This window comes from Anser anser (assembly GCF_964211835.1).
Source record: "Anser anser genome assembly, chromosome: 4".
Classification (NCBI taxonomy): Eukaryota; Metazoa; Chordata; class Aves; order Anseriformes; family Anatidae; genus Anser; species Anser anser.
The window spans coordinates 63,200,325-63,226,439 of record NC_139724.1 but is presented as its reverse complement, the minus strand read 5'-3'; the positions used below and the strand labels follow the sequence as shown (position 1 = coordinate 63,226,439).

At 40.9% G+C, this 26,115-nt stretch overlaps 1 protein-coding gene across 3 annotated transcripts in view; it reads left to right on the top strand.

The window, feature by feature from the left end:
* C1QTNF7 (C1q and TNF related 7) overlaps positions 1 to 21,679 on the top strand; it is a 62,404-nt gene extending 40,725 nt beyond the window's left edge. For 2 of the 3 annotated variants that reach the window (XM_083834750.1, XM_083834751.1), the window contains 3 exons: positions 15,044 to 15,242; positions 16,129 to 16,374; positions 16,856 to 21,677. In XM_083834750.1, the coding sequence (XP_083690876.1) occupies positions 15,236 to 15,242; positions 16,129 to 16,374; positions 16,856 to 17,487 (885 nt within the window). In that variant the 5' untranslated portion in view covers positions 15,044 to 15,235 and the 3' untranslated portion in view covers positions 17,488 to 21,677. The other variant, XM_083834752.1, reaches the window with a different exon arrangement.
* Positions 21,680 to 26,115: the final 4,436 nt, after the last annotated feature.

Below are 26,115 nucleotides of genomic sequence, written 5' to 3'. Positions count from 1 at the left end.
CCAGCTGTCACCACCTGAGCGGTGGGAGATCATGTCTGCACCTTGGTGAAGCTCGGGAGGATCTGGGGTGGCTCTGCCAGCAGACTTGTGAGGGCAATAACCTCCAGTGGCTTGGCTTGTAATCTTCATCTGGCATGGCTCTCTACAAAATGAACATCTGCCCGCAGCCTAAAGATATGTTTCAAAACTGATCTAATTAGACCAGTGCAAGCACCCATCTGGACACTTTTAGTGCTTTGGCTCCCATTCACCTAGCGAACAACAGCAGCGGATGAAAATTGTCATCACTTGCCCGTGTTGTGAAGTGGCCAGAAGGAAATGAGGACGTATCGGCCACTCGAGCATCCCTAACTTACGACAGATAAGTCTGGTGAATCCTGATGAGGCGCTTTAAGAAGCTGCCGCCTGCTGAGGTCTCCTGGTCAAGGTGGCCACAAGCGCAGTGGAAGGACCATGAGTCTGTGGCAATGCAAAGCCCCATGATGATTTCAGAGGGTACAGTGAGTGTAAGAATGGCTTGTACTGCATTATGTCCTGGTCAGTCATTTACCACGTGGGAACCCTCCTCTCTCTTACCCAGCTGGCTCTCCTGTTCCCCTACCAGACAGCATGGGACCGCAGAGCATGCAGATGCTCCCCATCCAACTGAATGCAGAGCCAGGTGGGCTAAAGAGCCTGTGGAAGAGGCTGGTCCACCAAGAAAGGGAGCCCAAAGGAGCAGCAGTAACAGACTGCAGAGAAATAGTCACCTTTTAAATGGGTACATGCATTTCTGCAGCAAGTGCCTGGCTATATCTTTAATTTTATAGCTCTTTATTCCAGCTTGAGCCAAATAAAAATAAATTGGTTGATTCTAGATCAATTAAGGCATCCACTGAGGATCTGGCATTTATTTAACTACATTATTTGAAGATAAACCAGTGCAAGTTTGTGCATAAATGTTAGAAAAACATATCATACAGATTAAATGAAAAAAAATCATCTATGACAACTGAGAGCACCATCATTTTTTCAGCACCATTTGGAAGCTGCAGATAACCCAGGTCTCTAATAGATTTTTCTAAACCCTTAATAAGAAAAACCCTACAATTTAAATTGCTTTTACTCCACCTCATTCTTACTACCCCCTGTTAAAATTCTTCTTAAGAAAAACAATTGGAATTTTAACTAGTTACAGATGGGAAAGATAAAACTGGTCTTTACAAATCTGTGTTTAAAATAGGATTTTCAGGGAGAGTACTGTTTATGTTTGCTAATGTTATCCAGGCTGTCTATTTATAAACGAGAGTCAAAGGTCTATAAGTTTTCGCCTGTGGTGAAAGTAAATCAGAAGAATGAGGGAAGACCATGAGCTTGAAAACCTCCTGATATTTGTTGCTGCTTTATCTTATAGAGATAGGCTGGAGCACGGGGGAAACAATGAGCAGAAGGGAACAGATGCACTTCAAACAATTTTGGTTGCCTTTATGCAGAGATTTTACGGTACGTTTATGGTAACTGGTATCAACCTCTGGCTACCTCCATTTCTCTTGCAGATGAAACTCCAAAATCTCTTCACTTAAAGGATTTTTTTTTCCAAAACCACTACTTTTGCTAATACACTGTGAGTCATTGTTGCCCCCTCTCCTCAGTCAGGGGCCTCTAGAGAGGTTGCTTTGGCTGTGATTACTTCTACACAAGTGGTACCACCTGCACACAATCTGTATTTCCATGGTCTAGAAGACAGGATCAGTCTTTAAACGTCCACAAACAAGAGGGCAGAGCCAGTGTGTGGGGGCTGAGGGCTATGCCATACACCCTGTGACTTACCAGCAGACTCATCCTCTGCAGCTGTTGGCAAACTGCATCCCTATTGTGGGCTGCAGATAGACCTCAAAAAGAGAGGCTGTGATATCCAGGCTCATCACAGCTTGAATGTCCAGTATAGCAAATAGTCTACTTTGGCTAGATTTCTGGCAGGAAAATAGAGCTCCACATCTGAGATTTCCATTTAACAACTCCTCTCTTTCAACTTGGCCAGCCGTAGCATCACTCAGGGTGGACGAGCCTTTTCACTGACACATGCGGTCTGCCTGGGGACACCTCTCTGCTGCTCTCCAGACCTGTGCCCCTTTCTCTCTATCCCACGAGGATGTGGTGACAATCTGGAGGGACATACAGCTGCTTACAGCTGCTGGGCTTTTCGTGCTGCTCCATCTCTCCTTCCTTCTCACCCTCATCCTCAGTGTCTGGCTATCAAAGAGAAAAGCTAGAGGAATCCACATCCCAAAAGCCTGGGGACAAAGGGAAAAAGGGTCTTTCTACCATATGCCTGCTGGGAGCAGGACAGATTTTGATATTTGGGCTCCTGAGAGGAGCTCCCCTGACAGGGGAATACGACCATCATCACCCCATAACCTCACCAGTGCTGTCTGTGAAGACACGTGGTCATCCGTGACAACACTATATCCAGCTGGCTACTTCTGGACAGCAAAGCAAGGGTTGGCAAAATTTGACGTTGTGTGGTTAAAACAGATAAATAAACATACTTCATTTTGAATAATAACGAGACACATCTGTATTAAGAAACCATGATTATTGTGTTAGAAGTGTGTCAGCACAAGCAATATTTTACAGGGTATCTGGAGAACTGTTCTTTCAGCTGCCTGTACCAAACCCATGAGAGTTTATGAAGCTTTGATGTATTCACAGAGTTTTTCCTATAAGAACCACTGAGATCTCCTGGAAAATATTATATTTGTTTTTTTACTACTTTTCTTGGCTTTTAAGTACTACAGAATGACAATCACTGCAGCAGGGAGATTCTGTCCCATGTTGCACAGTGTTGGCAGAGACCCGATGACACGGTATCAGGCAGCTACATTTTTGCAGCTGCACTTCTGCGTCTTTGTTAGAGACGATGAGTCTACACAGATCTGAGAACGTAACGTGAAAACAGTGAAGATGTTAGACCTGCTGAACTTGTATGTCTTTCAAAATCTTGCTTACTAATGCTAATACACCAGAGAAAAAGAGCAGATGACTCTTACAATTCAGCTGGCCACATAACCAATAGAAGTTCTAATTGTACATTTATAATATTCAATGCAAACATTTCTGGTGACCATAAGGAGTTCAAAGTTACTGCTTCTCTAAGATAACATACTAAAGAGCAGATTATTCAGTGTCTGTTGTAATGCAAGAGATACAGGGAATCAAACGAGAATATCCGTTAAAAACATCTAAAGAAGTCAAAAAGGTTGAAAGGAGACAAATATGTTCTGTCCATAATTAATGCAACAAATTTACTGATGTGGAAAGCCAGAGTTTAAACTGGTTCCAAGTTTATGGAAAAGAGTCCAGCGAGGCTGACAGAAAACAAAGATTCAGAAAATATCTCCAGTTCACAAGACCTTTGCTGCATACCAGAAGCAGGAAGACAGCCCGTGGGCAAGTATCACCATATGCTGCCCACCTCCTCAGGAAAGAGCACAAGAGCCTGCTGCAGGATGCTGCCAGAGGGCAAAGGACTGGGCTAAACAGGCCTGTGATCATAGTTAGCAGAGTCATTCAGATGTAACATTAAGCCAAAAAAAAAAGAGACTTAATGAAATGACTGTTATGGATGACTTCTTAATTGCCCCAAGAGAACAAACTGGGACACCAATTAATTTTATGGAGAAGGAACAGCAGTGGCTTATGAACTTCTACAGAAACCTACTTTTGTGCATTAATAAAGGAAGCAGAATAAAAAATAAATCTATAAGACAGAAGCAGCAATGATAAAATTGTCTCCAAATTTTTTCCACATTTTCCCCCACAAGCTGATAAGTTTATAAAACTTTTTTTTTTTAATTTTTCACTGTGTGTGTGTGCATATGTACACGTACATGAATTTAAACTTTCCCAGAAAATGAGGAAAGCCAGAAGCCTCATAACAAATCATAGCATCTCACAGAAAGAAAGTGGGAATTCTAAGCGGGAAAGATGCAAAGTTTGAGCACAGGAGGCTTTTCAGCTGCAATTATACTGTTCAAGGCATAATGTGTATTGTAAGCAATAAACAAAATCACAAATATCAAAATAGGACTCTCTGCAATGCCCAATGAAGATACCTATCACAACGATAAAAAGAACAAAACAGCTTATTACGTGCCAGCTTACTGCTGTTTATCAGCTGGAAACAAATCTAAGGAGATCGTTAATTCAGGCCATCAGAGAATAGATCTGTATTAAAGAAAATTAACTCTATCGGTCAAAGTCAAACAGAAAAAAAAACCTTTAATAATAGACTTGACACAAAATGTATCCACCGTGCTCCAGGGCCTTGAAGAAAAGCTAAGTGAGAATCACAACATCTTTGGCTGTGTAAAGGTACAGGAGTCTACGTGTACACAGGCACACACATGCACACATACACACACTTGATTAAGATAAAATTATGCCCTGGCTGAGGGATAATAACTGCCTGAATTCATCTGAAGGACTTTAAATTATTAAAAAATAAAAATAAAATAAAAAAATCAGCTGTGTATCTTGATTCCATGCCATACAACTTAAATAGTTTTATTGCTGAAAGGAATGGTCATTTTAACTAAGGCAAGAGAAAGCTTGGCCGTGCTTTTTGTATTTTCATCTTTACTTGCAAGTAAATATCTTCATAGGTTGTCATCTAAGTGGAAACTGCAGAACTCTTTATCCTGGTGGAAACTTGAAGCAAATATGCTCTAAGCCTTGCATGACTCCTTCTTTCTTTTTATAATGGAATTGTAAGGAAATTTCTGGGTGACAGTTCACTAGAAGCGATTCTGGTATAGTTTGTTTTAGAGTAGCAAGAATTTCTTAAGAGATAAATAATACATTTAAATCAAGGTTGCTATTTAAAATGCAAAAAGGCTTATGGCACACAGCTGTCATGGGGATGCAGCTGTAAAGTAACATTGAGTTTATCTTTGTCATTGTAAATTATGCCAATATATACCTGAATCAGAAGCCTGAACAAAAGTCTGGATATCAAAATAAGGCAAAGTCCTATTCACTGATTATGTGTTCACAAAGAGGGTTATCTATAATCACAATTCTTTTAAAAGAATTATGCATATGTTGGCACAACTTCCTACATACCACTCTCTTGGATTGTTTGCACTACAGATGTGACCTCAAGACTGTGTCACCTGTGGATGCGATCCACTGCTACCTGCGTCTCCCTTTCAGTCCTTCCCCAGAGGAATAACTCTGGTGCTGTCTCTGGCCAATCCAGCTGGTATCCCCAGGGCACAGTGCACCACACAACCTTTGGTCCACTCAAATATACATTAATATACACTGCATTTGGGTAAGAAGTCTCCATCCATGCCGGCTGCCACATGGTGGCAACTTGATCCATGTGGGGAAGACCAGATGGAGCGGGATCTTCCTAGAATGGCTCTAACACCCTGTGCCTCAAGGCTAAGTGGGATTTTTGTTGGCAGGCTGAGATCAGGGCATGTTCAAGTGAAAATGAAATGAAATTGGTTGCCAAACACTCTGAGACCTTCTGGCCACCCAGGAATGCCCACTTATGCCCCATGTAGAGCCTGTTGAGGTCACCCGGAGGCATCATGAACACAGAGAACGCAGTTGAGGTAAAGCCCCCTGCTCAGCACCCCAAGGTCAGCCTTTCCTTCCAACAAGTGTCAAGGTGGCTGACAGCTGCACCTTCTTCATGATATCCCCAGGGAGAACCTAGGGAAACAAACACCTCTCAGATAGGATGAATGTCAAAAAACAGTAAAATTATTGCTGCAAGATCTTAAGTGAGAACACACCTTCGAGGCCAGATATAAATACAAGACACCTGGTTTTGATGGAGCTATGCCTAGCTCCATGAGGCCTGAATTTTGTTCTTAATGACAAGCAGGCTGATGCTCTGTTATGAAGTCAAAATTGACCAGCTCTCAGACACTAGACCTCATCTGCACAGCACTGAAGAAACTGCAAGAATTATGCTGATTTCATCCATTTTAATCTCCCATGAGAGAACTGATCTGAAATATGAAACGTCAGTTCCCAATTACTCAGGAAAGGAAGAATCTGAAAAGTGCTTTTGAAATAACCTGCTTTTACATCACCAGAGCAATATTATCGCTGTTATTATTGATGTTGTTGTTTTACTGATGAAGAAACAGAAGCACATAAACCTAAATAATTGCCACAGAATAGACGTTCAGCTGATCAAGAAATAGAAATTAGATCTCCTGAAAGAAAAATCTGTGCTGTGTTTTCTTTCTTCCTCTCTGTGAATCTGATCAAACACCTTCAGTGAGATTTCCATTTGATTTCAGTATGTACAGAATCAGGCTGACAAATGATTATGTGTACCAAATTGAAGTTATCATCTCAGTAAAATTTCATTTTTTCTAAGTGAATTCATCATTCCTCTGCTCTGCTCTGCTCTGCTCTGCTCTCCTCTCCTCTCCTCTCCTTTTTTCTCCGTTTCATTATCTTCTACTTGTTAAATTCTTTCTAAAGGGTTGTTAGAACATCTTTTAATTAGGATCTATACTAGATTATAATAGTTGGCAAAACAGATTGATAGACTCATGCTCTATACAACAGCATTAGTTTGTCCCTTTCAAGATCTGTGTAAAATATAAAACATATAAATAAAATAATACAATTTTTTTCTTCATAATATTTTTTTATTGGAGATTTAAAGCTGCCTGCCTGAAATGTCCAAGTCAGAAATACAGAGGGAAAAAGATGAGTGTCAGTATTAGAAATACAATAAGCAAAAAGCTCTTCTAATGGATTTGAGATTTTTCAATGTGCTGTAGGAGCAATCCAAACATTTCTTCAAATCAACAAGCTTGACACTTACATCTTCACATTACATAGCAGTTTGTACATTCAGAAATAATAATAATAATTCAGACGGAGAGCCTGCAAATCCAAACAGCCCACCACGGAAATGGTTCTCCTCGGGAGGCTGATGAAAGAAAGAGCAAATCTTGAAGGGCAGCAATCAGCCATGCAGCACGGTGAATGCCGCAGCAGGGAGAGGGGCACGGATCCATACGGAATTAAACAGATCTTTACACGCCTTGCGCTGAAAATTATTATTTCCCTAAGTGTAGAGTGGGCTCAAGCTGCCAGACCAGGACCATAACGCTTTCTTTATTTTTTTCCTCTCTGAATAAGTACCAACTTCCAGAGCCAGGAGGGCAGTAACGGGATGGATTGTCCCCCCCCTGCCGTGGCCCAGGACCCAGTTCAGCCCGGCTGACCACCACCCACGGGCTGATGTCCCAGCTAGGCCTCACGCAACCCCACAGTGATTCCTGGCGGCCTGCTCCCTGCTGGGGTGGCGGGCAGGCCCCGGCTGCCATCCCAAGGGGCCCCCACCGCTCCCAGGGGAGCAGCCAGCCCTCGCCTGACACACACACCTACACTGGATGTGAGGTTGTCAAAAATCAGGCCCGTAAACTGGAAATGCAGGCGCTGTGTGGGTGCCAGAGGGTGGGCTTGGCTGGAGCTGCCGTTTCTGTGAAGCGTGATGGGAAGCACGATGCATCATGCTCTCTGCTCTTGTACAGAAACACAAGCCTTTGTTTCAACAGAATGCACTACGCCATATAGGATTGACATTTAATTTATTTTACGGCCCAAAACTGTTTAGAGCTATCTTTCTAACATGCGTGTCCTTCAGTCTCACAGACAAAGATGTTAATCTCACCGAAAATCAACTTGTTATTTAAATATTTGATTTAATCAGGAAGAAGTGTAATTAAAAAACATGCTATTACCCAAAAGCAGACATTACATAAATTTCATTCTATTTTTATATCTTCCTGGCCCCTATCTCCGGAATCTGACATTAACCATAACAATCACAAATGCGACTGAAACAGGCCAAATTCCCCTTTTTCTATTCCAGTGTAAATATAGGAGTAATGCTGTTGAAGTAATAGCTTTGAGGTAGGCTCACTCCACAAGACCAGGATTTGTCTCCACACAGCCACTAATTGTCAGGAAACTACGCTGATCTCCAGACCAGGATTTTATCTCACGTATTGACAAGTCCCACGTCAGACCTTCAGGGTGCACAGAATGTGGCAGCCTGGCAGTCTCAGAGGCTCGGACACCTGTTAACATGGTCCTATGTCAGGAGATTTCACTCAGTTTGCAGGGTGGTGTTTTGAAAAGCACATAAGGCTTCAAAGCGCTGGTGCCATTTTCAAAATTCCTGTCTTTCAGAAGTTCCAGCCCCACTGGTTTAGAGTAAGGCTTAAGCTTTTAAATGCATCTATCATTTCTGTAGATGAGACATGGCCTCCTGAGACACGCACCTCTGTGAGGTTCAGCTTCACAGCCACCACCCCTCCATAAAGTCACGCTTAATTTTCATATTGAGGCTCCCCCTTTGGTGTTCCTAAGCATTGAGTTCAAGAAGAGTTTGGACAACGCTCTCAGACGTCTGGTCTGATTTTTGTGTGGTCCTGTGCAGAGCCAGGAGTTGGACTCGATGATCCTTTCGGTCCCTCCCAACTCGGGACGTTCTGATTCTATGACTCTATGACAATGGTGCACCAGAGGTCAGAAGGTGGAGACAGTGCAGCTAAGTCTGGGCAGTGGATGATGCAGTGCCCTGCAGACTTAGTCCTGCAAGAAATCTAGCAGCATTTGGAGGCTACACGTTGCTCAGGCACTGAGCTCTGCAAGCCTGTGCAGCCTGGGTCTGACATAGGCTTTTTATAAACTGGAACTTCGGGGAACTTTCATAAATGAACCCAAATGTCTCAGCACCACAACGTTACTTCTTACTCAGGAACATCTAATTCCAGAATACAGGTTTGCTACACCTGTTCTCAAACACATGACTGTGCAGTTATCTTGTGAAGGTTCTCAAGCAGAAACCTGAGAGCTGTAATGAGATTTTTTCAGGGCTTGTACTGTCTGAGCCCTGCTGGTATGTGCAGTTCTGAATTCGTGGGAGCACAGCTTGGCAGCACCTGCCTTGGCTCCCAGCATGGAGCACTCCAGAAATTCCTGCTTTTATGTGGCTACACATACACTCGCAGGAATAAAATTGAGGCTATAGGAACTTTACAATGCCTTCCATCTTCTAAGTGTCATGTAAATAAAAAGTAATCAATCTTCAACTGTCTTGTCAGACATGCATACTTATCCAAATTTTGGAGTTAGAAAATTAAGGTGTCACAATTTTATTTTACAGAGAAGGGAAAGGTGACTTTACACTATGTTTGCACTCCCCAGTATGTTGGAGACCATTTACAATATCGCATGAAATCAAGGGACCACAATAAATAGCGTTTAGCAAGCCATTTCTGCCATGCCAGCATTAGTTGGGGATTTGCCCGCATTGGCAAAGTTTCCAGTTCTCCTCTTGGAAAATTTAATGGCTTGCTGTGTTAAAACAGCAGTACAGAGGGACCCTCTGTACACTTAAAATGTTGCTAACATAACTGTAAGTGTTTGCAGTGTGAAAAAAAATCACTCCTGTCAAACCCTGTACAGGTGACCTCTTCCATATAGAGCACAACAGGGAGAGGAGATCACCACTTTTGGCTGCTCCCTGCCCCAGGCCATGGTTTCCACTGCTCCTCCAGCAGAGAGGTTTGTGTGAGCCTTCCCCAGACCGATTTAGGGCAAATCAGCTGGATTAGCCCTGACCAAGTAATTAATTGCTCCTTCGATCTTTGCTGGGCTTGATGTAGAGATGTCATCCCTGGCCGGGTGCCTGCTTTTCCGCAGGGTTCCCAGAAAGGCACCGTGCCTGGGTGATATCATCTGATGGGCTTCCAGAAGGCAACGATGTGCTGGGGGAGGAGTGTCCCTTTCAGGGTCTGGAAGCTTCCTTCTCTGGATGAGACGGTGAACACTGCTCTTTGGTACAATATGCTGTCACCGAGGGAGCAACTGGGTGAAGGAGAATCAGACTTCAGAAGTGCCTGTGGGCTAACAAATGACATTTACCTGAGTGGGTGAGAATTAAGCCATGCCCAGGGACTAGAAGCCATTTAGCCAAAAATCCAGTGAAGTGCCCAAACTTGGGCTTGCTCTGCGTGTCCTGAGCTCACTTTGCCAGCTGGTCCTTCTCATTCACCCCTGGGCTCCTGATGGGAGATTTTTATGCACTTTTCACTCACAAAATCCAGGCGTGAAGGAAAGTGAGCACACAGCAGTGAAAGTAAGTCCCCTATGATGCGTGGCAATAATCTCTGAATTTTGTTCTTGTTTGTTCTTATGTGCCCAGCAGTCTGATATTTTGGGGTTTTTTTGGCTATTTTAGCTCTTTCCATGCCATCCAAAATGGTTTGCCCAGTCTGTTCTCCATTTCACTTTTATCATCACAAGGTTGGAAATCTGAATGATCTAAGATAGGAGATGGAAATTCTCATCAACTCTGGCAAAGGCTGGGGAGGAACCAGTACAAAGAAGCCTGCCTGAACCGAAGGGAACTCCCCAGGAGATGGACACAGTGCTCTAGGCATCCATCCACATGTTTAGATGCCTGTATGTTTCCACATGCCTGTCTCCAGATCATATTCACAATTAAACCTGCAAACTGCAAGTGATCCCTGAAGCCAGCTTATTGTGATTTATGGCTCCGCTCTCTCCCTCTCTCTCTCTCTCTCTCTCTTTATTTTTTTATGGAAATAAAGGAACCTTTTGAAAAGGTCTGTAGCCTAGGTGTAAGGATCCTGAGTCTTCCAGAGTGAAATACTGACCATTTTTCAGTAAGTAGGAAATTGCAAGCAAACTTCTTATTGTCTCCACATTGCAAACTGTAAGCAAATGGCCTAACTTCTCAGCTGCCTGTCAAGACAAATTCTGTCAGGTTTCATTTATCTCGTTCTGTGTTCTGGTGCAGTTAGTGGCGAAATTGCTTCGCATGCCAGCCCTCATGTGAAAATTCCCCCCAGCTGAGGCAGGCTATCTCACTGATACATGCCTTGATCAGATTCTAGGGCATTTTTAGCAAAAACAACCTTGTAAATAATAAGAAATGCTGGAACCAGAAAGAGACAGTATGTTTCAAGTCAGAGACTGAGAAATGAAATGACTCTCACTGCTCTGATATTTTAAAAATCAAACACATTGAACTTCTGGTCTTGATTATAAGCTCTCTATTTTTTTGTGAAAACATGGTTGAAGAATCTGACTGCACTCAATGTGGTTATGAAGGAGGCTGTTCAAACATGACTGAGTGCACACTGAAGCAAATGAGACCATTAAATGTCAGCACTGCTAATAAGGCCTTTATGGATTGTTTTCTCAGAAATATTTAGCTAATGTTCTTTTCCACTAGCTGATCCCTTTGGGCATGATCAGTCATTCTAGGACTGGGAATCAAAAGTTCAGAGTGCTCAGAAAGTTTCAGGTCACTCTATCCCTCTTAAGGGAAATAAAGACAATATGAAACTACGTGAGGATTGCTGAATTGTGTAGCTAACCCGTGGAGTGTGGCAATGGCCACCTGTGGGCTTGATTTTTTCATGCAAGGCATGAGTGGAGCTCTGGAAGTCCAGCACAATCTCTGTCACACAAAACAAAACTGGCACAGCCCTAAGCCCATGCCCAGCTGGAGGTGAATGACCAACAAAAAATGGCTAGACCAAAAGCCAGTGAAGGCTTGTGTTTTAGATAACATAAAAACCATTCCATGCAAAAACCTGCAGTGCTTGGCATGCTAAACTCCATGCCACTGTTTCTGAAGCTTTATAGGGCGGTTAGTGGTGGTGTCAAATTTAGCAGCAGGTTTGGGCCCTCTGAATGTGTAGACACAACTGGCTTGGGGGGGAAACGTGGACCACGTTTCGCAAGGGAAAAGCAGTTATTGAGCTAATCGTCAAGGGTGTCTCTCTCTCTCTTTCTCATCATGATTTATTACCTTCTTCTCCACCTCATTCCTTCTACCACAGATCTCCTGTGGATGGAGAGCTGGAGAAGACCTGGACATCCCCCAGTGGGGATGCAAGGTGTAGTGATGTGAAGGAGCATCAGCCTTCGCAATTTGCGAGGCACTGGATGTACACACTGTCATGTTCTGCACTGTTAAGCCATTGCCAGTGCTGCAGATAGGAAGGGACCAGGAGTATTAATATTTCTCATCTACATCTTTTTTCACAAGGAAGGTAAATACATTTTCCCCTCCTTCTCAGATGTTTGTGCATATGTGCTGGAAGTGAACTCAGAGCTTGCAGGAATACAGCCAGGATAGCTTGTGACTAACAATTACTGGCTTTCGACCCAGCTTTCATTTATAAAAGATTGATGGGAAATCTTTTATGATTGTTTCATAACAATGCCAATTAGTAAATTTTAAAATTAAGATGTGCATAGCTGGACAAGGGAGGAAGATTAGATCATATACCAGGAAGTCTCAAAACTGGGAATTTGCTACATACCCCTTAATTCTTAAGCTTAAAAAAATGTTAATGAGTACAGTCTGAGTGTGTTGAAAATGCAGCGAGATTTTCTAAAGGCCTGATGCTAACGACCCTGTTACCCAGCATGTAGCTTTGATAGGAATGCAATGTATGGAGTAACTTTCCAATATAGATCTGCCATGTCAACAGATTTGCAGCATATTAGGTCCAGAATAACTTTTTAAATATTTTTCTTAAATTGAAAAAAAATCAGATGATCTTTTAGGTTCATGCACAAGGGCAGTGATCTAGTTGCTCGTGCCACCTTCATGTAGTAAAGCTGTTCCAGAAATCACTGTATGTAAGTGGCGAGCATGTCTGTAGTCTTCCAGTGAAAGCTTTGGCGCGCACTCTTGCTCTGCCTACTGGATTTGGTACCTATTTAAATGTTACTTTCTAAACCTGGAGGAACATTATTCTAATCCTGTGTTAGAATCATATCATTATTATCTTTGGTGCTGACTCTGGTGAAGATGATTGTTATTGCTGTTAACAAGAATACCATCTGCTTATTCTGGCTTTGTGATTTGGATAAAAGAATGAACTCCTCAAAAAGTTGTTTTTCTTTGAACAAAAAATATTTGGCACATATAAATGACATTGTTTCCTATTCCAGCTTACAGAGAAAAGTATCTATTTTTGAAAAGGACAACCAGAAACAAGAAGTAAAGTCTAATATTTGACTCATTTTCTGCCTATCAGTTAACTCTATGTGATCAAGTGCTTTGCTGCAATACAGGTGACTCCTGAAAAATTGATCCGGGAGGGGTTTTACTCCACCTTCTAAGTCCATGATCTTAGGTGAACTGAAAACTCTGATTTAGGCCTCCTGATTCAGCCTGAAATTTCAAGAGAATGGCCATAAATCATCATTCACATTCAATATAGCAATTTACCTTTTAGAGCACTCCCCAAGAAACAGGAGGCATGGGTTCAATGCTGTACATCCTTTCTTGGTCTGAGGTGATTGACACTTCCCAAGAGGCTGCTGCAATAAAGAAGAGAGGCATTGCCCACCCCTCCTTTTAAAACTTGACCTTTATGCAGGAGGAAATGCATGAGTCAGAAGTCAAGGGCAAAAAAGGTCCTGATTCTGTGGCCTAATACATGGCTTCCCAAATGTCATTTGTTTGGGTACCTTCTGTAGCCTTCTGTATTCCCCCAAAGCTTAAATTTGGGACTTTGAACATCATCACCTGAACATTATCATGATTTTCTCCTAATACCATCTCTGTTCCCCTTCCTGCTGTCCCACCTTTCTGGTTTACAGCCTCACCACTCCTTAAGACCCCCAACCCCTAGCTGAAAGCTCCACATACTCTTCATTTTCCAATCCCTATATGCCTTTCCCTGCCCAAACGGGTTCTCCAACCACAATGTCCCAGCCTTCTAAAGCACGCCTTATCCCAACAAATCTCTTCTTCTTTCCTTCCCCAAATCACTTTTTTCACCTGGCCTTAGCAGACACACGTGTCCCAGACCACTAACAAATTTCTTGTAGGCACATGAGAAGAACAGCAGGGAAGGTCTGGGAGCTGGAGGCAGCTTCTCACATCAGTAAGTTCCTGGCCAGCCAGTGACAAGGAGCTATGTGAAGGCTCTCGTTCTGGTTTGTAGAAGATCCTGGACGTAGGCAAACCTAGCAGTTGTTGATATTCTTTTTGCCTGGCTTACGTACAACACAGTGTGAGAACATCGAGCCTGTTGATTCAGACTTTCATCTGGCAAAGGGCAGATTTTGTTCCAGCCCTTGATCCTTAGGTCGTGTCTGCTTCTTATCCATCAGCTCTGTGTAAAATCCACAGGCAGCCTAAGGCATCAGCTCCCTCCAAGCTGCTCCCTCCTGTCTAACTGCTTTAAATTACTCTTCTCTGCAAAGAGCTTTGTTGTCCCTGATTTAAGTCCCATGAAAATCCTTGAGCTTTATTTGGGTACCCTCAGTAGTACATCAGACCAAACGTCGCTGTGAAGTTTGCGCTTACAGCTAACTTCTGCCGTGGAGTTATCATTTGCTCTTCTCCTGTAATGTTACACATTCATATGTTAATCCACTCTTGGAAGCTGTTGCGCCTGCCTGTATTGTAAGTCTTTATCGAATGATGGCAAAATTAATAGTTTGGTTTCTGCCAGTTTGATACAAGATGCTTAATATGAAAAGCAGAATGTAAACCACTGAAGATAATTTTGGAGCATCACTTACTTCTCTTCGACAACAATCTTTTCATGCTTTTTTCCTGCATTGCCATCAATATAAAGATGCAGCCTCACATTTCCTATTCTTGGTAAAGAGTGTGTATGTGTATGTGAGTGTGAATATGCTGTTTTTTTGCCGTGCTGAATAGATTTGGCCACGCCATATATTATGTCATAGCCAAGGAAATATTATGAACTGCAAGCAAATCTATCTGTTTTTGTTTTGTTTTGTTTTGTTTTGTTTAAATCAATCATTCAATGCTAATCATAGAACTGAGAAGGGGCTGTGAAGAAGAATTTCTTTATTGAATCATTTTGTAATTTCTTTAACAATGAGTTTGAGAATGAATCTGATCTTCACTGTAAAATAAATGTAGGTGGCATTTCACAAAGATATTTTTCTGAGTCCCCCACTCCCTGTCTTCTTTTTCATCCCACAGAAACCAGTGGACTCTGATTTGCTTCAGTGCTGTAAATTAGCTCTGAAGGAATGGACAACCCAAACAAAACCCCCCACAGACGTGTTCTGAGAATCCAGCCAGTGAACTAGAAGAAACAGCCTGACTCACAAAATCTCACCTGACCCATGACTGAGTCTCAGCCAATGCAACACTAACTTCAGACACCTCTGTATGTCAGGTACTGCCACTCCTCAGCACATTCCTGTTTGTACAGTGCTTTTTCTTTATTCCCTCAGTGTATATTGTGCAACAGAGAAATCCAATTTACTCCGAGTCGTTTATGAAAACATCCAACCACAATACAGAATACTTCAAAGAATTTTATTTTAAGGTATTGTGACTCAGTTTGTTTCATGTGACAGCCCAAGCCAGGCTTAAAGAGAAAACCTGGCTGACAGCCCCTTTGCAGCTGCTCTGCACAGGGCAGCTGTCTGGTTCCACCTGACCGACTGCGCCAGGGTGTACAACCAAGCACTGAAGCCGTAATCTCTTAGTGGTGTCCCTTCTGCAGACTTGGCGAGTTTCTGCTATGGGTAGTCAGGCTGGAGATTCATTTATAATCTTACGGGCTTCAAAATGAAGTGAAGGTGCAAGCTTTGTCCTCACTTGAAAAGGCTGCTCCCACTGGCATATCCTCCTGGCATAGGTACAGCTCCCTCCAGCAAGACTTCTATTCTCTGTAATATATAGATATACAAAATACAGGTCGCAGAGACAAAATAAAACATGCCAGCAAAGGGCTTGGCATTGAAAAATCAAGATTCTTTTTTTGTAAATGTCAAAATTTGGTCCAAAAAGCTGGTGTTTGAAGGTTACACTACGTCAGGCTACTTGAAAGACATAGAGTAGTATATACCATGAGCAGAAAAATGTTCAACACGGCAGGCTTTCCCCCTTGCCTTGCACATGGATCCTGCTGACTTGGAAATGCCCGTTTGCTCCCTGTGCATGTACATGTGCATAATGCATCACTGTGTGACGCTTGTTAGCACACTCAGAGCCATCTGACTGCGATCAGAGAGCCATAATGTGCATAAACTCTTATACATATGCATTTTTTCCAGATCCAAGGATGTTTGTGTTGCTTTACGTTACAAGCTTTGCCATCTACACAAGCGAACAACCTCTTCAAAGCCAGTCCAAAGGAGAGAATTACTACACCAGATACATTTGTAGCATCCCCGGGTTGCCAGGCCCTGTGGGTCCCCCTGGAGCTAACGGGTCCCCAGGGCCACACGGACGCATTGGTCTTCCAGGAAGAGATGGCAGAGATGGCAGGAAGGGAGAAAAAGGTGAAAAAGGGAGCGCAGGTATTGATATTTGTGTAAACTATCACCGTAGTACAATAAAATAAGCCCTTTCCCCATCTCTGTTATATGTGCATATGATGAATGGGGGCACGTGCCTGTGTGGGCTTGAGTGTGATGCATGTACATGTGGTGAGAGAAAGAAAATATCCAGATACATTTTAGATATGCCAAATATGCATATAGTGAGATATGTGCAAATAAATGTAAAGGGATAACTTTCCTATGTATAGATGCTAAAACAAAATTGGGAAGAATGAAGGATGTGTATAGAAAAAAGGGGCTCCTGGCTGTGGGGTGCACTGCTCTGTCCCAACTTGCCATTCCTTTCACAAATTTATTAGAAGATTTTGAAAGTATTTTCTGGAGTATTTTGAAATTCTGACCCTGCTTTTTTGGCTTGTCGAGACATAGCCAGTAGCCCACACAATCACTTACTGAGATGATATGTGCAATGATTAACTAACTTGAAATGTTTTTGAAGGTTTAAGAGGAAAAACTGGGCCATTAGGACCAGCTGGACAGAAAGGAGACCAAGGCCAGTCTGGTAAAAAAGGACCTGGAGGACTGGCTGGTGCCAAAGGTGAAGTAGGTCCAGCTGGACCACCTGGACCTAAGGGAGATAAAGGAGACCGAGGAGAGCCAGGTGCACCAGGGGTCTGTAAGTGTGGACAGATCGTGCTGAAATCTGCCTTTTCTGTTGGCATCACCACCAGCTACCCTGAGGAAAGATTACCGATCGTGTTCAATAAAGTCCTCTTCAATGAGGGTGAGCATTACAACCCTTCCACAGGGAAGTTTATTTGTGCCATCCCAGGGATTTATTATTTTTCTTATGATATCACCTTGGCAAACAAGCACCTTGCAATTGGGCTTGTTCACAATGGGAAGTACCGGATAAAGACATTTGATGCCAACACAGGAAACCACGACGTAGCTTCTGGATCTACGGTCATCTACCTTCAGCCAGAAGATGAAGTATGGCTCGAGATCTTCTACGCTGACCAAAACGGTCTCTTTTCAGATCCAACATGGGCAGACAGCTTGTTTTCTGGATTTCTCTTATATGTCGATACAGATTATCTCGATGCTTTATCAGACGAAGATGACCTCTGAAGCAGATGACATCAAATCACACCCAAACTGGACACTCCAGCACAGGATTTTATCTAGCCATGTGTGGGACACAAAGTTGAGAAGGAACAATCTGGGAGTTGATTTTTGCTTTGACAGGAACCAAATCTGAGTTCAGATGGATGTTTCCAGAATCTAAGCTAGATTCTTTACCAAACAGCAGGGATATCTAAAGAAACAATAATTAACAAAAGACTGAATCACTCCAGGACTGACTGCTCTTGAAAGCTATGTTGATAATACTATTTAAACAAATTTAAGATACTGTACATTGGATTTTATATAAAATATATAAAGTTGGAATGTAGGATGGATATTTTGTATATGATATTAAAATAAAATTGAACAATTGACAGCAATATCATCTTTGGTCATTTTAAGAAAGAAAATACATTAAAAACAGAGAAAAATGATTTTTTAGGGGAAAAAAAGAATAAAATAGGAATGCCTGCTTCAGGATTCAGCTGAACGGGTCACAGGCACATTCTCACCTGATATTTACACCAACAAAAGATATTCATAGAGTCACAGAATCATTAAGACTGGAAAAGACCTCCAAGATCATCTGCTCCAACCATCCCCCTACCACCAACATCACCCACTAAACCATGTCCCTAAGCACCATGTCCAACCTTTCCTTGAACACCCCCAGGGATGGTGACTCCACCACCTCCCTGGGCAACCCATTCCAATGCCTGACTGCTCTTTCTGAGAAGAAATGTCTCCTAATTTCCAACCTAAACCTCCCCTGGCACAACTTGAGGCGATTCCCTCTAGTCCTAAGCAATTAACCTCCTAACAAGTGCCTGAAGATTTGTACTAGCTGAGGACTGCCCAATCACAGTCTTAAAAGAACAGAACAAAGTTACTAAGCATATAAAATAATTGAAAACTGAGAGAACCGAAAACTTGCAGAAAGAGAATCAGTATGCTGTTGGGTATTTTCAATGTAATTCCAAGTGGGTTTGCTATTATTTCAATGCCGTTCAATGGCTTTGTGAAAAATGTGGAAGAAAATAAAAACTTTTTGCTGAAAAAAAATTATGGATGCCAAAAACCTGATAGAACAGTAACCAGTAATGAGAGTAAATTATATGGAACAAACTGAGTCACATCACTAAAGCAGACTTACTTATATTCTAATGTGGCCAAATGCAATAAAATAAATGTAGGTCAAATCAGAGATGGAAGATTGCATTCAGGAAATCAGAGAACTTGGAAAAGATACACGGGACATCATGGATAATCAGTTAATGTGAGTCATAAGAGTAGGCTGTTGCTACAGTGCTTTGGATGTATGACCACTGGAAATACAAGTAGGTACAAGGAGCAGTATTACTTATGAAACAGCTACTTATGTCAAGGTTTCAAAAACATACTGGAAAATTCCTTAAAAAAATGGTTGCAATTCTACCCACGGAGATGCAATTCTTCCACAGGAGATCTAACAAGGTCAGTTTGGTTCTCCTGTCAATGGGAAGGTTAAGAGGTGATCTGATCACAGTCCGCAAATTTCTGGTAGTAGCTGGCACTTGCTTCCATCAGATAAGGGCACGGCAAGACCCACTACTGAGAAACTGTAAAATTCCCACTGGAAATGAGGAACACCTTTTACCAATGGTGGTAATCAAGGACTGTAAAAATTAACTAGGAGTACACCCTTCAATATTGAATACCTTCAAGTCAAGACTGGTCATCTTTTACTTCACGTTTAGAGATGCACTTATTTCGCAAGAAATTACAATCTGGTTTTATTAGACCCAGATACACAGAAATATGTTATTTCTAGCAGTTATGCAAACAGTTTCAAACGCTAGTGGTCTGTGTTACACAACCCCTACTCCCACCCACTTCTTTGATGAACAAGGTGGGGGAAATTTCAGTTCTGGTTTGGTTTGCTTTGCTTTTCTGTGTATTTGATTTAATTAAGAAAATTACAATCAAATGAAATTTCACAAAAATACTGCTGAGGCTGCAAAATGAGGAAATGTTAGCCATACAGTTATATATGGCATATTAATCTACGCCCCCACATCTGATCCCTCATTTCCCCGTGCATTAACGTGTGTGTCTTTGAGTACGTGATTGCTGCTTTATGCAGTGAACAGGTGTGAAGTTCTGTCCACAAATCAAAGTGGCAATGCCTGTACAACCCTCACTTTATTTCATGGTGTGGTAGAAGACTAAAGTGGATTATTTTTCTAACTAGACATCAAATTTATTAGTGTTATACAAGGGCTGCTTCCCGTGAAAAATATGGAGGAAAACACTTAGAGATTCAGTTCATCATTGTACTGTACAACCATTTATACATCTGCAAATCAAGCACAAAATGAGTGCGAAATTCTGCCCAATCACCATTTTACAGCAATGATTTATGCCAGTTCCTCACAGCCAGCAGTGACAAGGCAAGGCACAAACGAAGGCCCTCAGCAGCACTCACTGCTACCCGTGGGGAATTTCCACAGGAGAGAGCAGAGGATCACAGCAGGCCCATAACATCCAGGACGCACAATAGATGTGGGATTGGGCCTATAACATGCATTATGCAACAAACAGAACTAATAAAAATATTTCATTACATATTTAATTTTAAGAAAATAACATAGAAATAGGTTTACAACATTGGACTTCATATTGGAGTTTATATGAGGACTAACAAATCACTTCTTATTATGGCAACACTCACAAATATTTCACATCTTCAAGCTAGAAAATTTCCTATAAACTATACGTAAGAAAGCAGTATGACTGATTTTCTTCAGACTCTAGACAAACATACTTGTTGCTTATCATAAATCTGGAAATTTTCAGACAAAACTAATTTTTCACCACTGAATAGAGAAAAATGGGGCATTGTAATGAAAAGTTACTGGCTGCAATCCTAACTTAAATCAAGCTGCTTCCCTGCAATAATTTAGTAAAAATGAATTAAATATAAAAGGGATATTTTAACCACACCTATGATGAAAATGACATCATGGGAATAAGTAAACCAAGAGTTATTACCTCCCTCTACTTAATAATTTTAGATTTATGTTTGTACAGTCATAGAAAAGTCATTTTAGCTTTCCTAAGTTTTCCCATTTGGATTATGTAGCTATTTGAACAGTTTAATATTTTGGCATGAACTGTTAAAAACAAATAATTCTGATGAATTATTCCTATAGGTTTTGGCAAGAAGAATCTTTTTACTACATGTATGGACAACATATGTATACAAGTAGCTTATGTCCCTGCCCTCATTCAGGATCTCAAGACGTTTTCCTAAATAAATCATTGCTATTACTGATATTTTACTTGAAAATAGATCAACTTCGATGACATGATGTTTCATTAGGTGTATTCCCTCTGCCTAAATTTGAATTTATAGTGAAAATATCTTGGGCTGAAGTCTTTCCAGTATTTACACCATAAGGTGGGGGTTGCTTTGGTTTGGTTTCAAGATATTGTAGGATAACAAAGACCAGAATCTCTTTAGGATTAAATTTGAAATTAATCAGATTTCTATACAGTATATATGGCATTCCATACATGCCATAGTGGCACATGAAGTTAAGCATCTGGACTAAGTTAATCAGCTACACTTTGTCTACCGTCAGCAGAGAGAAATTAGTATCACCAGGAGAAACTGCCAGGAGAAAGCATGTCTTTATTGCAGCACCAGCTCTTGCGCTTCCGAAGGAGGATGCAAGAACTCATACAAACCTGATACCACCAGGAAACCCTCAAACAACACTAAGAAGATTGGTGTTCATGAGACTCATATGTTACATATATGTATATAAATATTTATATATATAAAGAAATAAAATTACTTGGGATATATGTATGTAAATATACAGAAATAAAGTTATTTGAAACAAAATGGCCCCCACAATCTCTCAAAATTTCTTTAGACCTGGTAGAGTGACAAAGTCAGTCGCATGCTCCACTGTTGAACATTTTTAACCTAGATAACTAACTAAATATTTTAGTTGCGTTGAAAAGTTCATCTTCAAACTCATATGAGTACATTTCTTTGAATAAATACTTTCACTTTTCTCACTACTGGTTTTCATATGGCTTACATTGCTATAAATTAATTTCAGAGGCAATAAGTCCTCTTATAATAAAACCTGTCCTAAAGAATTTTTCACAATTCTCACACAAAACGAAGGAAAAAAGTTACTAATGGATGTTAGGATTGAAAGTATTATCTACATTCCTCAGATCTTCATAAATCTGCCTAAAAGCATTTCTGTGTTTTGGTGATAGGCAAAGATACAAAAATCTGAAAAGCAGCTTATTTCATTCCCTACTGAGTATGTTTCTATTGTTGTTGCAGTTTATATAGTATTTTATTTTTATTTACCTTCCATAGGTCACCTGCTAGGTTCAGATCATATTTATTCACTAAGACATTTACTGAAACATTCACTTTTCACTAATCAGTTTAATTTATCCGCTGGCACGTACTTCATACTCAGGATAACCACACTGATACACTAGGCAATTTAGTCAGTAGGAACTTTAGTTTTATGTGGAAATGCGGCTTATTTAATATATTTATTTCTGTAGGTGATGAATTCCATCCAAGAAATAATACATGAGAGTAAATAGAAGACAAATAGAGTTGAGAAAGCAATGTATCACAACAGGCTGATGATATTTCACCTGCTGAGCTGCACTGCTGCTGCTTCATTCAATAGGTATATCCTTCTCAATGAGTAATACACTGCTTTCAAGAAGCAATTTATTCATTTCAGCGCAAACCATTTAGACTCCAGCTTACAGATTGTTTAGAGGTTATATTCATTTCCATGTAACTCCTTAAGTCAGCAGTCCAAACCAAGGTTATGTCAGTATTTCTGAATTTCAGAGGCATGATTCTTCCCGACACCGGCACAAAGAAAGTTCCAAGCATTTTGCTGAAATTCTCAGTATTCTCAGGGACACTTGGTTTTGTCTGGATGCACACATCGGATCGATTCATCAAAGTTACTACCTAAAGCAAAAGAAAAAATAAGGAGATATATTAGACATCTATATTTTAATAGTAAATATATACAAAGAAAAAGATGCCTTGGATTACTTGGCATTTGGTTTATATCCCTCAATTCCGCATGTAATTATTTTGGTACGATCCAGCAGCTACTTGCTGGAAGACCTGCAAAGAAGTCTTTTGTATATTGGGACTGTTCCTGCAGCAGCAAACATTAGTGTGAAATTTATCTTACCTGACACTAATCTCTAAAAGCTCATTGCCTAGCCTAAACTAGTTGTTAGCTTTTCTGCCATCAGTACAAAGAAATTAGGTGGGGTAAATCTCAGTTTGGACAATGATGTATTCGGCACCTGCTTTAAGAAAGGAAGAATCCAGAGGTACCCGTCTCTTCACATTACCTGTAACTATGTGACTAACTGAGGTTAGCATTTAACTTTGAGATGGCAAAAGCTAAGTATGACTTCTGCTGTTAGTCGAAGAATTGGTGTAATTTAATATGGCGATTTATACGCCTCACAGTTAGAAGGTGCGGATTGATGAGAAGAACACAGAAGTACCCGTAAAATGATGCGGGTGACTTCTGTCAGACCTTTCCTAAAGCATTGCTCGAGTTCCTCCTGGGACGACCTCCACTGCAATAACTTGGCTGCCCTCCAGAAGATTTTACAGTGTATGAAGGAGGGCTAGATAATTCACACATGTCCCCAAATTCAACATATTTAAGGATTTTTAGGAATTAAGAATAAATGACAAATTTGTCGGAAATTTAAAGCACCTGTCAGAATCTTAAACACAATATAAGACATAACACCGTGTTCAAAAAATTGTTTCTGTCAAACAATAGCCCTGCTTCTGTCATGTTAACAAAGGGACAAGAAATATTGAATTCTTGAAAGACATAAACAAATTATGTTTCTCGAGAGGCTTTAAAAGTGAACTCTTAGCAAGAAGCAGATGAGATTTCTAGAACTGAGTGAATTGTATGAAGGAAATTTACCAGCAGCGCTTTTTCTTTCTGTACTTTCAATCAACTGTTATTCCTAGGTTTGGAAGACAGCGGAAAGAATTTATAACTTTGGGCTCAAAAACAACCTCTTTAATCATCTGAAAATTTGTCTATCACTGATGCTGATGTCGAAGCAGCAGGCTTTCCTCCTTTCCATGCCACCTGCATTTACCCATCTTCTCGCAGATGCTCTGGTAAGTGAACACTGATTTCCCCTCCATGTGTGACAAATTTCACGGGATTTTATTTGTGAATTCTGTCATGCTGGAGTAGTTGCAATCAGTTTAAAATAATTAAGCCAAGCAGAGTTTGTTCTCCCTTCTTTCTAGCCTCTCTGAAATTGAGATCAATTCAGAGCTGCATATAGCAGTTGAAATTGTTATTCTGACAATACAGGTACTTTTATTTTGTGGAAGTTGTGCCTATCTTGTAAGATACGGAGCTTTGGAGCTACCCTGCCTGCACCAAAGGCCATCCTTGACAAAATAAGAGTCGATGCCCAGCGGTGACAGCATGGCACCTAAAAAAGGGGAGCTTCTCACATCATCTTATCGGGAGCACTGGATCTGCTGTCCAGTGCAATCAAAGACGCTGGGCTTGGAGTTGTTTTTACAACACTGACTGAGATAAATGTGTTGTTTTCTGCTGCAGAAAACATATACGGCTTGAATTCTGTCTCTCTCCTGCGAGTGTAGCCTTGTCCTGACATGTGTTTTTACATCCTGCAGCTTTCCATCCTGTTAAACAGAGATCCCCCACTGCTCCTTTAGGGTACGATACTAACGTTCCTTCCATAACGCAGCTCGTGTTTGTCCATCATTTCCACTGTTTGCACAACTGTTCCTGAGACTGGAAGAGATTGCTGGGACACAGGCTTATTAGCAAAACAAGATGTTCAACCTGAATCGTTGCCAAAAGTCTGTATGAAGGCTCACCCACCCGATCCTTTATTTCCACAGTCGCAGATACGATGAGACTTAGCAGATACCAGCGACTGTGTACCCTACGGGTCACCTTCAGAAACCTGGCTTCTGGTAACATTTCTGCCCCGTTCTTGAAAGCTGTTGTCGTGTCAGTGCTTTCCATCCATGATAGTTCCTCTTAATTTAATTAAACATGCATACTCCCAATCTTTTTATCTTCTGTGACTGTTTACTTCTTCCCATGATCTCCTTTTTATAACAGTGTTCAGAAATAGGAAACAATTCAGCCATCTCTTTTCATGTGATTCCAGCTATTAAAATGCTGCAGTAACAGACCTTCAGATGTTATAGGGGCTGTTTATACGGGAACAATTATAAATAGGTTTAGTAACAACTCCATTTAGTACGAGCAATGTTGCTTATTCTGGTTGTACTTAAGGTACTGATACAAATGCTAACATACGAAATTACTTTTTAGCAATTTGGTGCAGCCGCAAAGACCTCCTCAGATTTTATAGGAATGCTATAAATTGCCTCATTCCTATAAAAATTACAAACTGTATATAAGACAATCCACATTTCTACAAACTGACAGCATTGCTGACAGATTTCTGCCATTCCAATTATCCAGACAAGCTGGTTGTGAGCATTTAACAAGCAGATAAGTCATCCCTCCCCTGCCTCTCTAGCCAGGGGTTAAGGCTGGATTTCCCTTCAAGCAGTCTCTAGAACAATCTTAATGAAGCCTTGATATTACTCTTCTGTTCTGCTACAGAAGTATTAAAGCATAATGGTAACTTCTTAAATAAAGTTATGATTTGCCTTCTTACTGCACTTTCACAATCTGCCTTCTCCAGACTCAGAACGGATGCCTTTCTATTCACGGTCTGGTGAAAAAAAAAAAAAAAAGAAAAAAAAAAGCCTTTCTGCAAATTACAGCTGCTGAGAGGTGACACTTTATTTTTTACTGTGCTGTTTCCCACTATTTTTCTCAAAAATTGCATGCTAAGAAGTTTGCTGAAGCTTCTGTTGATTTGTAAAGACCATCTGTAAAGAATAATATATAATCATCCCCTCGGTACAGTTTGGTTAATAGTCTGAGTACTTTCATGCACTGGAAAACAGAGACAGAGCCTGGAAAATAACTGGCTACTAACTGCTCACTTTAAGGATTTATCCCTACGTGACCAATGTCAGGGATTTTTTTCAGAGTGAAATTCATCTAAAAATGTTTTACTTGTTTGAATGTTGGCATATAGGCTAAATTAGAGGTTTAGGATATCTCTTTAGTCATCAGAGAGTCAGGAATATAACTTCACTGCTCTGATTCTTCCGTGTCCCAAGGAGCATCTGTGCCTCTCCTCTAGGGACAGAGGAAGTACACAGAAATTGGTCTGATTACTTAGCAAAGTTCAGTACTTAAAAGTTAGGGAGAGTGGCTGTCTTTATTGTATTTCAATCTGAAATAACCATTCGTGATCCTGCAAAAAGATGCAATGGATATTCCTTTCTCAAGTCACTGCAGTACTTGGGGTGAGTTGCTGTCTGCAGGAGGTGCAATCACTTCTTATCTTTCCTGCAGTTTATTCGCGACTCCCTTTCCCTCTTATGTAAAAGAAACAATTGAAAGAAAAAGAAATAATAAATGAATAAAGTCTTCTTTAGCAGCTTAAGGAAGAGAATCTGACTCTTTC